This window comes from Panthera leo, chromosome E1 (assembly GCF_018350215.1).
Source record: "Panthera leo isolate Ple1 chromosome E1, P.leo_Ple1_pat1.1, whole genome shotgun sequence".
NCBI classification, from domain to species: domain Eukaryota; kingdom Metazoa; phylum Chordata; class Mammalia; order Carnivora; family Felidae; genus Panthera; species Panthera leo.
Window position 1 is genome coordinate 34,851,131 of NC_056692.1, and position 13,117 is coordinate 34,864,247.

The 13,117-nt window shown below is 59.9% G+C and overlaps 1 protein-coding gene across 10 annotated transcripts in view; it reads right to left on the reverse strand.

Annotated features, from left to right (window-relative positions):
- Window positions 1-13,117, reverse strand: part of CACNA1G (calcium voltage-gated channel subunit alpha1 G) — a 61,494-nt gene that overhangs the window by 38,980 nt on the left and 9,397 nt on the right. For all 10 annotated transcript variants that reach the window (XM_042915498.1, XM_042915497.1, XM_042915492.1 and 7 more), the window contains exons 5-9: window positions 11,803-11,962; window positions 10,993-11,293; window positions 10,734-10,826; window positions 8,021-8,804; window positions 5,438-5,814 (exon numbers count right to left, since the gene is read on the reverse strand). In XM_042915498.1, the coding sequence (XP_042771432.1) occupies window positions 5,438-5,814; window positions 8,021-8,804; window positions 10,734-10,826; window positions 10,993-11,293; window positions 11,803-11,962 (1,715 nt within the window). The remainder of the gene's footprint in view (window positions 1-5,437; window positions 5,815-8,020; window positions 8,805-10,733; window positions 10,827-10,992; window positions 11,294-11,802; window positions 11,963-13,117) is intronic.

Sequence of the window (13,117 nt, forward strand, 5' to 3'; positions counted from 1 at the left end):
ACACCTCGGTGGGGGTGGGGGTGGGGGTGGGAGGCAACATGACTGTCCTCCGAGCGTCCCACGCCACCCTGTGCTCCTCCAGGCTAGGTTGCCAGATTTCCCCTTAATCCTTCCATCGAGGCCTCTCTGCACCAATCCCGCCTAGCTTTCAAGGACCCCTCTCAACAGCCACCTCTTTTGTGAAGCCCTTCCAAGCCCCCCAGCTGGGTGTGAGCATCTCTCCTCTGTCCCCAGAAGCCTCCCTTACGACATTTGGCATAATCGTCCATGAAGCAGAACTTTTCGGCTAGAACCTAAATTTCTCCGGTGCTTCTGGTGCTTCTGGCTCTGTCCCCCGCCCCCTGCCATTCTGTCATCCTATTCTGGCATGCTGTACACAGGAGGAGGTGTTTGCTGAGCCGCAGGAGCCTATAGGACCAGAGGACGCCTGAAGGAATGTGAACACCCCGTTAGCCAGCCATCTCCAAAACAGCACCCATTCCCCACCCTCCCCACATCTGGAGAGACTTTGGAAATCTGGGGCCAGGACGGCTCTAAAAAGATCATCCCCCCCCCCCCACCCCCCGGTTCTGCTTGGTCAGCCTCAGCTCCTAAGACAGGGCTCCTCTGTCTGGAGGCCAAGAACTGCTAGAAGGCCCAAGGGATAGACTTGGGGTGGGAGGTGTCCATAAACCCTTGTCCTCGAAGGCCGCATGTGGGGTGTCCCTGCATGTGTGTATTTTCTGGGGAGAGAGTCCCCAGTTTTCAGCAGAATCCCAAAGGAGTCTGTGAATCCCTTCAAAGTTAAGACCTGCCACATCTGGATTTCCACCACCCCTCCACCCCAATCCACCCCCAACTTCCCTTGCCTTGAACAGCTGACCTCACTCACTTATAAATAGAAACCCTCCCTGGACATGTATCTAGAGTGACAGGATGGGTCCAGAGTCTGAGCAACGAACAGAATCGTCACCTGCCCTGTCCTCTGCTGGCCCGAAAGGCAGTCTACTCTGGACCCTGCCTCTCTCTTTGGCAGCCCAGAGACCCACTGGGCCACATGCCCCTCCCCCACCTCTCTCTGTTGTCCCTCCTCTAGAATGTGAAGTTAACCTCTGCCCTCAGCACCCCAGAGCTAGGAAAGGGGTGATTAGGAAGCTCCTATGTCCCCAAGACCCCCTCCCCGCACCACCCCCACTCCTCCTGGAGCAGCTTGGCCCCAGGGCAGACGCCGGCAGAGACACACTCTCTTCTGAGCCCCAGCAGCCTGCTAGGTACGCCCCAGGACGGCCCACGGATGCCTTGTACGCAACGTCCTGCAGCCCCAATCTGCTCAAGGCCCAGTGCTCCCACCCTAAGCAGAAACCTGGGTCTTGTCCTTGCTGTGTCCTCCCCCCAAATCTCCAATTGGTGTCGAGTCCTGCAGATTCAGCCACCTGCCAGCTGTCCCCGGCCCTCTTCCCTCCACTTCCAAGGACAGAGATGTATGAACCGTTTGGACCACTGCAGTAGCCCTCTCCTTGGCCGCCCTGCTTCCTGTCTCCCCTCCTTGGCTCCACAGAATGTCTATTGATAGAGCACAAACCTGCTCGTATCACTGACCCGCTTAAAACATTTTTGGGGAACCTATCACCTTCAGGAAAAAACTCCTTCCTATCCCTCTCAGGACCTGGCCCTGAATTTTTTTTCAAACTGGTCTCTTGTCACTTGTCCATCCCGGCCCCCAGCCTGTACCCCACTCATTCTGAACTCCTCACAAATCTCTCAGTTTTGGTGTTTGGTGCCTCTGACCCCTCCCCCCATCTTGTGCCCTACCCCCCCCCCCCCCGCCCCTTTTGCTGGCTACACCTCGCTCTTCCTGCAGACTCTGCTCTCAGATCACATCCTGCGCGGGGCTCTCCCTGAATCCCTTCCCTGGTCTGGATCCCAGACTACTCCCCACGTCTGTCTCTGAGCACGTACTGCATCAAGTAAATATGACTGTTCACTTGCCGATGACCTCTCTGAGAGGAAGAACGCAGTGTCCTAGGCCCAGTGTGTGTACGTCTCTTCCCGACCCCACAGTCAGTGACATCATGCTGCTAGCTTGACATGGGTCATGGTGACAGCATTTACACCATGGTAATTGGTGAACGCTATAAACACCACAAACCAAGATGCTTTTCCCCAACTCTGATGCACAGGAAATGTGTGTGGGAGGGAGGGAGGGAGGGAGGAAGGAAGGAAGGAAGGAAGGGAGGGATGAAAGAAGGATGGCTGGATGGATGGAAGGAGATGGGGAGGGATGGAAGCGGGGATGGAGGGATGGGTGAAGGATGGATGGATGGCTGGATGGAAGGAGAGGGGGAGGGATGGAAGGAGAGGGGGAGGGATGGATAATTCACAATAAGTTCCTTGCTCCATATTCTGCTGTCTCATGGATGGGGCACACGCATGCTTGTCCTCCATCCCTCCATCAGGTGACACTTCTGTCCTCAAGTCACATTCTTGCTCCCTTCTCAGTGTCCCGTGTCCTTGTCCTCCTCACTAGTCCCTCTGGGAGAAACAGTCCTGAGGGTCTCACCAGCCAGTGGGTGAAGGGGTGGGGGAAGCAGGAGGCCATGGACAGCGTGGGGCCCACCTTGGGTTGGGTATGACAAAATGGGGGCTTCCTCTGTTGGTAGAGAGGGGCAGGAGGGCGTCACCATCCCTGGCAGGAACACCGAGTGGGGGGTAAGGTAGGTGACAGTGGGAGAGGACAGGCCTGGGGAGGGCAGTAGCCATGGGCGGGGAAGAGGGCTGGGCCCCTCGCTGAGGATCCCCAATACCGGGATCCTCTCCTGACCGATACCAGGGTCCATGGACATGGTCGCCTCGTTCAGGGTGCTGCAGGGAGACCACGAGCCACTGTGGCTCCTCTGCTCTGTTGCCACGTCCCCTCAGTGCCCCCCCAACTTTGTTCCTCACCTGGTTCCCCTCTCCCTGTCTGGGAGGCTCCATTTGAGCCTGTGTCCCGAGCCCTGCAACCCCTCTCCGCATCTCTGTCTCTGTCACCCTGATGTCTCTGTGCCTCCATCTGTCTGTCTCGTCCCCAAGTGTCCATCGCCCCCTCCGTAGCTCTGTCCCTCTTGTCCCTGCGTCTCCGTCCTCCCGTCTTCGTGCCTGCCTCTCTCCCCCCAGGTCTTTGTCTTGCTCTCTGGGACCCCCTCTCCCGGTCTCCGTCTCCCTCTGAGTCTCTGTCTCTCTGCCCCCGCATCTCCTCACCCCCCTCCCGGCCCCCCTCCGCCTGCTCAGGCTCCGAGGCGCAGATGGCGGGACGTTCACGCCGCAGTGCCTGCAAGCACAGGGCCATGGCTGCTTCTGGGACTTCTTCCCCGGCCCCTGAGGCTGCGGAGAGCAGTCAGTCATCTGCCAGGCCTGCTGGGGACTCCCACTCACCCCTGTGGGGCCCGCGCAGCGACCAGGTACTGAGACAGACCCCTCCCGGGAGCAGACGCTGCGCCACCACCAGGAGGGGACCCCCTGCCGCTGAGGGCTTGGTGGGGGGTGCCCCCTGCTTTCCTCGGGGACTTGGGCAAGGAGATGCTGCAGGCACCCCTGACGGATGGCTTTTATTTCCCCCCCAAGGGGGTGTCCTTCTTGACGTCTAACCGAAAGGCTTCCTGCTGCCGCTTCATCGGCCCTCGGTCTCCGTGACTCAGCTTCTCCCCAGCGCGGTCAGAGCCTCCGCCAGCAGCGTCCGCTAGGGCACGTGGCGGGATGCAGCGCCCCCCAGGGAGAGGGACACCTGACCACGGCTAGAACTGGGGGGAGGGAGGGGAGGCTGAGGTCCAGGCTCACGGAGCCGGGTAACGGGAGGTCAGGGGCTGCCCTCACCAGCCTGGTAGAGTGGAGCACCTCTCCCCAGGGGGCCGGCTGAGCGGGCGTGTGCACACACACCGTGCCCCGTGCGCCCAGACACAACACGCCTACCGCGGTGCCGTACTCCCCACCTGCTGGAGCCGCAGCCGGCGTCCTGCCCCCTCCCCGCACCTCACCTCCAAAAAGAGGGAATCCGGCATAGCCACCTGGGGGGAGGGGGAGCCCTGAGGCAGGAGGAAGGGGTGCCAACATGGTGTGACGGTGACGGAGGTGGGGCTGGGGCCGGCGTGCCCCTGGCTGGACAGGGCATCTGGGTTAGGCGCTGAGCGTGCACCACGTGAAAAGGCACGGAGGTCGGCAGGGTTGGGGAGGGGGCTCTGATCCCCCTGAAAAGTGACCGTCTCATATCAGCTCCAGCCCTGGCTTGGACCCAGACCTTCCATCCCCCTCGGCCATGAGCACCACCTGGCCCGTGTCGCCAGCGCCTGCCCGGCCCCCACCCCCTCCGCACACCCCTTTAGTTCTGTACCAGGAAAGGTCAAGTTCTGGCGGCCCAGTCCCCTGCCCGAGCCTCGGGGAGGCAGGAACACCCAGGAAAGAGCACAGAAGGGCCTGGAGGAACACCTGCCTCCCTCCTTTCCCGAGAATCAGCCAAGGGGGGTGACCCGGAAGGCCAAACCGGGACTAAGGGCCACCTTCTGGAAGGAGCCCTGTTGGGAGGCCCGGCCCCAGTCAGCGTGGGGGGTCGAGGGCAGGGGTGGGGGTCCCCCAGATCACCCTTCGCATACTTGCACAGCCCTGGGAGTGAGAACAGCCACCTTCCGTTCGGCCCAGATCCCATCTGCTCACAGCCATCGGCCCCACGACACAAGCCTGCTCCCTCTTCCACATGACAGCCCTTCAAATATTTGAAGACAGCTCGCCTGTCCCCGCTGAGCCTCCTCTTCTCCTGACTAAACATCCCGGTTCTTAGAACGATTCCTCAAACGCAATGGTTTCAAGTCTCTTCAGCATGCTGGGCGTTCTCATCCACCCAGCCGCCCCACTCACAGCAAGGCTCCCGGAATGGAGGCCGGGAGCAGATGGCCTCCCTCCCTACCGGCCGGGCCTCAGCTCCACCAAGGCGCCGCCACCGACCCTCTCCTCCTCGCCCCTACCTGCTGCCAGTCGGTCACACTCCCAGTTACTGAGTCAGGTGGATGCTGGGGTGGGACCCAGTACTGGGCTGGGGGATCCCCCAACACCTTCTCTCCCCTCTGTGTCTTCTCCAAAGACCCAAATCTCTTCCAATGACTTGTCCCTCCAGAGAGGTCTTACCCACACCTGAGGCTCCTCACTCACTCATATCCCTCAAAGCCCACCTCCTCTGGGAAGCCTTCCCAGATAGAACAGGCTCAGCTCAGACCCTGCCCCTGCCCTGGGGCCACCTCCAAACACACAGACTGCATGGTATTCATCGGTTTTCACCGTCCAAAGTCCCCACACATTGGTGCACCTCCTTCCTGTCCTCCTCCCTGCCATCAGGCTAGCAGCATGGAGAGGCAATGGGACCCGGGGGCAGGAGGGGAGGAAGGCAGAGGGTCTCCAGGTCCAGGGCCCGTGCCCTTGCACATGCCCCTACCTGTTCATGGTACTCGATGCCCATGCTGAGGGTGTTGACCAGGATAGCAATCATGATTCCCCGACCAAAGTACTTGCTGTCCACGATCTTCCGGAAAGTGTCACAGATCAGCCTCCAGAAGGCCAGCACAGAGTTGGGCTCTGCGTCCAGCCCTAGACTCTGTCGGTGCCGGCTGTGAGGGTCCCGGAGATCACTGTGCTGGGCGTCTTGTGTGAGCTCATAAACTGCCTCGCTGTCTGAGTCAGGCATCTCATGGCCGGCGAGCTCCACCTGCCCTGCCCCCGCCCGGGCACAGTAGGGGCAGCTGTCTGGGCCACAGGCTCCACTGTCCGCCTTCAAGCAAGGGCTGGAGATCTTGCAAGAGCTTTGGCAGGCACCTGGGACAAGAGGAGGGTAGAGGTTAGAGGCTGCAGGGTTTCCTGCGTGGGGCGGCCCTTCCCTCACAGCACATATAAAATGAGTTAGGTGGGGTGCCTGGGTGGCTCAGTCGGTTAAGCGTCCAACTTCAGCTCAGGTCATGATCTCACAGTCCGTGAGTTCAAGCCCTGCATCGGGCCCTGTGCTGACAGCTCAGAGCCTGGAGCCTGCTTCAGATTCTGTGTCTCGCTCTCTCTCTCTGCCTCCCCTGCTCATGCTCTGTCTCTCGATGTCTCAAAAATAAATAAAAACATTAAAATAAAATAAAATAAAATAAAATAAAATAAAATAAAATAAAATAAAATGAGTTAGGAAGTTAGGGGTTCTTTCAATGGTGGGGGTTCTAGGCACTTCATGGGCCAGGAGTACTTAGTGCCGGCAGTGTGGACAGTCCTGAGCAACAGAATGCCCCCAAATACCGATAGCATTCTACTGACAGTCATTGTTGGGTGTCTTGGGCTTTGGCAGGTGGCCTTGATGTCCTCTGAGGTCCTGGGCAGCTCTCCTGTCCTGGGAGCCTTCAGTAAGGAGCCTAGACCATCTCTCCTTCCCGCGAAAGCCAGCCCTGCACCAGCACTGCTCTGAGTAGCATTTTCCAAGGGATCCTTATGACACACACCCACAGATGTGTGCTCACGTACACACACACACACCGGACACATGCACGCACGTGCACTGGCCATTTGCATACACACATGTACTGGGTGCGTATACGTACTGTTTGGGAACCACACACACCTGCACAGCTGAACATGAGCATGCACAGATATATGCACGTTATACAATGCACACGTGGGCACGCGTCCTCACCAGACAGGGGCACCGCCCTTGCGTGTGCACCCATTTGACGACACATATCAGACACACGTGTATACAGACACGCACGAACATCAAACACGTGCGTGCACATGCCCACATACACACACTGGACGCCTTCCTGCACACACACACACATGCACATACATACACGCCAGACCGCACACGCTCATGCACACAGTGACCTATCCCAAGACGCCAATCAATGTCCATTTAAATCGGCTTTGATCTTAGAATCTGAGAGCTGAAGGGCACCTCGGAGGGCACGCAGGGAAAGCACGTACGTGAAGTGAAGGTGCCTAGCTCGGGGCCCAGCCCCTAGTAAGCACCCAATAACATTCCCCCTTCTGACTGCACCCAGGAAGGTTCGCCAGCAACCGTGGTGGCCCCCGCCCTGCCTTCTACACAGGACGGAGCTGAGACACACATGCACGTGACTGGCTTACGTCCCATGGCAGGGTAGCGGAAAAGCTGGCACAGGCACCGTTCGCACGGCATTCCGCACCGGCATCTTCCTGTCCCAGCCCACGTTCCCGCATGACTCCCACACGTATCCCACTGCTCCCACGTGCCACAGCTTTCCCGAATCCCAGGCCCTGGGCTTCGGCTGCAGTGCGTCTGTCTTCGGAGGAGGGCCCGCCACCCCTGTCTGACGGGGGGGACGCCTACAGGCAGGGAATATCTCACTTCCCCTGTGACGCTGGGTGTTCCTCCCACCAGACTAGCAACCCCCTGAGAACTTCCTGCTCCGGGCCCCCGGTCTCCCTGTGGGGAGGGAATGAAAGTCGTGTTTACAAGTCTCCTTAGCAGTGGGGTGGGGGTGGGGGGCAATGCTGGCCACAGTCACACATCATTGCCCCTCTGGGCCTCACAATGTAGTGTGTGGGCCTCAGCGTCAGGTGGCCCTGAGTTCACCCCTCCCCAGTGGCACAACCTTGGGCAAGTCAAGCAACCTCTTCGAGCCTCCTTTTCCTCATCAGTAAAATGGGGACAACAAGAAAGCTTAGCATCTACACTGTTGAGAGGATCCGATGGGATTCCGCCCGCAGAGCATGGGACAGGCACTCAGCAATCGGTCGACACCCGTTGACCTCATAGAGCAGAGCAGATCGGGTGCTCATTACATGATCGATATTGTTCCCATTACAACGTGGGAATTAAGATTCCCGTTTTAGCAGATGAGGCCATTAGGGCTCAAAGACGCGACGGGACGGCTCGAAGGTCCCAAGGCCTCAAGTGGCAGAACGGAAATCAGAGGCCTGTCCTTGGGGCGCCAGGCCCCCAACCCTCTCCAGGACCCCACCTGGCCCCCGGGGAAGGGTCCCAGCATGCCCCACCCAGAGCGCTCACCTGTGCTCTGTGTCTCGAGCAGCTTGTGCATGGAGCTGTAGGGCCCGGGCGGGATGTTGAGGCTGGTGAGGGTGGGGGGTCCGGAGGTGGGGGCCGCCTCCACTAGCGCCTTCTCCTTCAGCATCTCTGGGGGAGGGCTGGTGTGCACCGTGGGGTACACCTTCCCGCTGCCCACGGTCCTGCCCGACGTCTCAGACGGCGATCTGGGAGGGGGTGCCTGACAGCGGACCGGCTCTAGGCGGCAGTCGGCGTGGTAGAAGCTGTGTACGGACTCTGCGCCCCCCGGGGGGCCCCCGGAGAGGGCGGGTGTCGAGGGCGGTGGCAGCATCAGCCGGCGGGCCCCGTTGGCATCCCTGTCCTGGATCTCCGGGCTGGCCCGGGGGGCCCGCAGCGTCCCGTTGCCCAGGTGGTAGTGGTGGTGATGGTGGTGGTGGTGGTGAACCAGGTGGTGGACAGACGGACGGCGGTGGGAGCGAGAGCAGCTGCCGCCGGGCTGGGGCTCCTGGCCGCCGCGCGGCACCGGGCTGCTGAGCAGCCCGGCCCTCACGCCCGCCGCCCGGGAGACCTGGGCCAGCCTGCGGGCCGCTTTACGGAGGACGTACACCAGGTACTTCAACAGCTCCTCGTAGCAGCTGCCTGGCTCCGAGAAGCTGGCCAGGGTGCTGGCATTGGACAGGAAGCGCACGCGCTGCTCCCGCATCAGCTGGCTCTCCCGCTGCTTGGTCTCTGAGAACTGCGTGGCGATCACCACCAGGCACAGGTTGATCATGAAGAAGGAGCCCACCTGTTGGGGTGGGGACAGGAAGAGGAGATATCCTGAAGAAAAGGGCACCGCTGCCGCGGCCGCGTACCCCCGTGCCTCTCCCCTCCCCCAGCCGGGCGATGGCCCGGACCCTGACCCCTGCAGGCTAGCCAGGCTGCCGCTCTTGAACTCGCCCGCGCTCCCTCGTCCCCCACCTCCCTGCCTCAGTTTCTCCGGGACTCCGGGATGGCATCGCTGGGACAACAATCCAGAATGAAGGAAATGAATATTTATGGTGACAAGGCAGATTTTTTTTTTTTCTAGATTGTGTCCTAGTAATTATGATAATTAGCTTCACTAGTATGATTCCAGAGAGCTGTTTGGAAGATTCTTCACGGAGAGTGTGGGTGGAAACTAGGCCCCTTACCTCCCTGTCTGCTTCCGTCCCCTCCCCCCAGCCCAGGGAGAGAAGCACAGTGAGAAGACCACGCTTCCCAGAGGTGCTGGCCTCACTCCGCAGGTGGCCGGTGACGGTGGGGGAGGGGAAGAGGCCCCAGGCGTGGCCCCTCTTCCACATGCAGGGGCGGCAGGGATAGCCTGGAGGGTTTGCTTTTTCTCAGAGCCTCTGCCTGTCACCAAGAGCTGCCTTAGTCTGTCTCCACCTCTCTCTGGAGATTGTCCTAAATCTTGAGTAGATTTTTTTTTTTTTTTACGATGTTTATTTATTTTTGAGACACAGAGAGAGACATGGCATGAGTGGGGGAGGGGCAGAGAGAGGGAGGGAGACACAGAATCCAAAGCAGGCTCCAGGCTCTGAGCTGTCAGCACAGAGCCCGACGCGGGGCTCGAACTCACGAGCTGTGAGATCATGACCTGAGCCGGTCGGACGCTGAGCCGACTGAGCCGCCCAGGCGCCCCAGTCCCAAGTAGATCTTAATCTCCGTCTTCATCTCTTTCTCTCCCTATCTGTCCCTCTCTCTCTGGCTCTGTCACTGGCCTCTTGGTGACATGGAGAAGGGCTGGACTTGGAGTCCGTTGCTAGGCTCAGCGTTCTCATTTAGGAGGTGGGACCACACCCTCTCCACTCCACCACCACCCCCCCCTCCCCCCCGCCACAGGGCACTACGAGTTTTAAGCAGGTAGCAGATGTCACAGCACACGTCAACCCCAACGCCCGCCCAGCGAGATTAATCCACGGCACCCGCAAAGCCCGTGACGGGGACAGACCAGTGAAGACACGTGGGTTTCCTCTCTATAAAACAGAGATGATAACAGGACCGTGGTGAGGATTCGATGCACCAGCACAGAAAAAGTGCTTAGAGCAGGACTGGCGCAGAGTAAATGCTCAATAAATATTAGCTGTAAGTAGTAGCAGTTTAATTATTAACTATGAATGCTGGTGACGAAAACTATTAAATATTGCTACTTTTGCCTCTGCCTTCTGCCCTCAGGAAGCCTTGGGATTTCTGAGCTGGAAGGAACAAGAGGTCAGGCACTGTTTCTCAACACAGGGTGATGGGAACGGGGGGTGGTAACAGTCCTCTGTTGGGGGGACAGTCATTTCAGGATGTTTGCCAGCTCTCCCCAGCCCCCCAACAAAACGCCAGCGGTGCTCCCCTAGACCCCGTAGGAAATAGGACCACCCTTTGCCATTTCCAAATGCCCCCTGAGAGAGGTGATGCCAGCTTGGGTTGAGAATCGCCCTTTTTACTGAGGCCTAAAGTGGGGCTAGAGGCCTCGTGGGGAATGACGTTGCCAGAGGTCGTAAGTGGTAGTAAGTGATAGAACCCAGCCTCGACCTTGGATTTCCTCCTGACTCCTCATGACGGGTGCCCTCTCTCTCTGCCTGCCTCTCTATGGGACCCGTCCTGAGAGCCAGAACTTCAGACCCAGGAGGCCTTCCCCTCTCTGGGCGCCCCACCCTGTGTCCCCAGGATCCCTCATTCTCACAGGGGCCCAAGGAGCACTCACGATGATGAGGAGGATGAAGTAGATAAAGTTGTAGAAGGAATGAGCATCCATCACGAAGTACATGATGTCGACCCAGCCCTCCAGCGTGATGACCTGGGGAGAGTGCAGAGGGACAGGCTGGTTTGGGGCCCCCTAAAGCCTCCTGCGGCCCCCTCGGAGGCCCCGACCCCATCCCAGCCCTGAGGACGGCCGCTCTGAGGCCAGACTGCATCCTGGCGCTTGCATTCTGGGGAACCTCCCCGTGCCCAGGCCGCCCCACCTGGAAGATGGCAATCCAGGCATAGCCGATGTTGTCGAAGTTGATGGCGCCCTTGAAGGGGTTGTGCTCCCCTGCGGAGCAGTTGGTGTAGTACTGGTTCCAGTTGACGCAAGTGGTGTTGCTGGAGCTGTTGTAGGCCTCGTAGTCCAGGCCGCAGGGGGGGCCGCCGCCACCCTCCCCGCGCAGCGTGGGCACACTCCTGCACGAGCGCATGCCGTTCTCCCGCGGCTGGGAGCAGATGAAGGGGTTCTCGTCCTCATTCTCCGTCTGGTAGTAGCGCTCCAGGTCCACGCTCAGGGGGCTGCAGAGGGGACAGGGAGGAGCTGGGGGCGGGGGGCCTCCAGGGAGAGGGCCCAGGACGGACGAGCCGCGTGGGCGCGCTGAGACCCGCAGGGTGAGCAAGGCAGGGAGCAGAGCCGGGCACGCACCGGGCAGGGGCAGGGGCAGGGGCAGGGGCCTGTGGGTGTGGGTTGGAGGGCACCAGGAGTGTGCGGACTGAGTGTGCAACTCCAGAGTCGGGCTGATGGAAGGTTACGTCCCAGACGGATGGTTTTCCCACGCGGCTGCACATGAGGCTCATTGTGGAGCCTGTGCGGCTCCCCACGCCCGTGCTGAACCCCAGATGGAGGAAATCAGAGTCTGTGGGGGGCGGGACCCAGGCCACGGGGACTCCAATGCGTAGCCAAGTTTGAGAACCAGACATGGCACCGGTGTGAGGACGGAAATGTCAACGGCAACGGGGACTGAGGTCGCCCCCCCCCCCTCCCCCGCAACCGCTCCCAGGTCACGCCCACTCTGGGCAACACTCACAGGCTGAAATTCTCCGGCAGGAAGCACCGGTTACGAAGGAGCCCCGCCCACAGCTGGACGCCAACGATGCCAAAGATGAAGAAGACGAAGAAGCAGAGCAGCAAGACGTTGCCCAGCATGGGCAGTGTGTCCAGCAGCAGCGTGACAAGGATGCGCATGCCTGTGGGGCAGAAGCCACGCTGGGGGGGGGGGGGGGCAGGCAGCACTCCCAGAGGAGGCCCATCGGGGCTTCCGGGGCACAGACAGCCGGCTCAAGCTGGCCAGGAGACCGGTAGACACCTCTAACTCCACCGGCAGCCCCGGCAGCCCCCAGCCCCTGCCCACTACCCGTCTTGGCCCATCCGTATGAATCAGGGCACGGTACCACCAAGGATGAGACACAGAGATGGAGGTTTCCAGAGCTCTCTCCTACACTGCTCCCCACCTAACTCCCCACATCATCTCAGCTTACAGATGAGGATCGAGGATGCCCAGAGGACTGATGTGACTTGTCTAGCATCACAGAGCTGCCCAGCTTTCTGTCCCTGGATCCTACCCCCCAACACACACACACACACACACACACACACACACACACTCTTCTCCTACTTCCTTCTCTCACCCAACACAGTCACCTGACCTTTCTAAGTTATCACGACTGTAGTCACTGGGGAAACTGAGGCAGGGAACTCCAGGAGGGACATCAGCTGACAGGCTCTCACTCTGAGAGCCATCCCTTCAGCAGGAGTCCAGATGCCCCCGAGCTTCACCATGGTTCTGAGCCCCCTGCCCCTAGTCCATTCTCTGCTTGATACAGATCCCCACATCGGGACGTGAGGAGACACAAGGCCATCTTTCCAAGTGGCCATCAATTAACAAGTCCCTCTGCAGGAACAGCCACCACAGCTGTGCCCCAACAAGCCTTGTTGGAGATACTGCCCTCCCTCCCCATTCCGGGTCTGGGACCACCCCCACACGGTCTGAACCAGCCCCCGGGCCATTAAGCCCTTGTTAAGCACACAGACCTCTAATGACCGGTTTTGACCCCCAAAGTGCCACTCGTGGCCCCCTGCCCCTCCAGGGAAAAAGCTTCTAAGCAGCAGCCAATTAACCCTCTTGGTGAATGCAGCCGCCCTGCCCAGCCATTCTGGCCCGGACTTCTCACTCAGTCCCTCACCACCACCACCACCCCCGCCCCCAGCCCTCCAGCCCCATCCTCCTTCGGCTCCTCCGTGCTCCAACTGAGATCAATTCCTCAGGGTTTGCATTAAGGGAATTACACCGGTGGTTAGACAGAGGCCTATAAATCTGCCAGCCATCACCTGGGGTGGGAGCG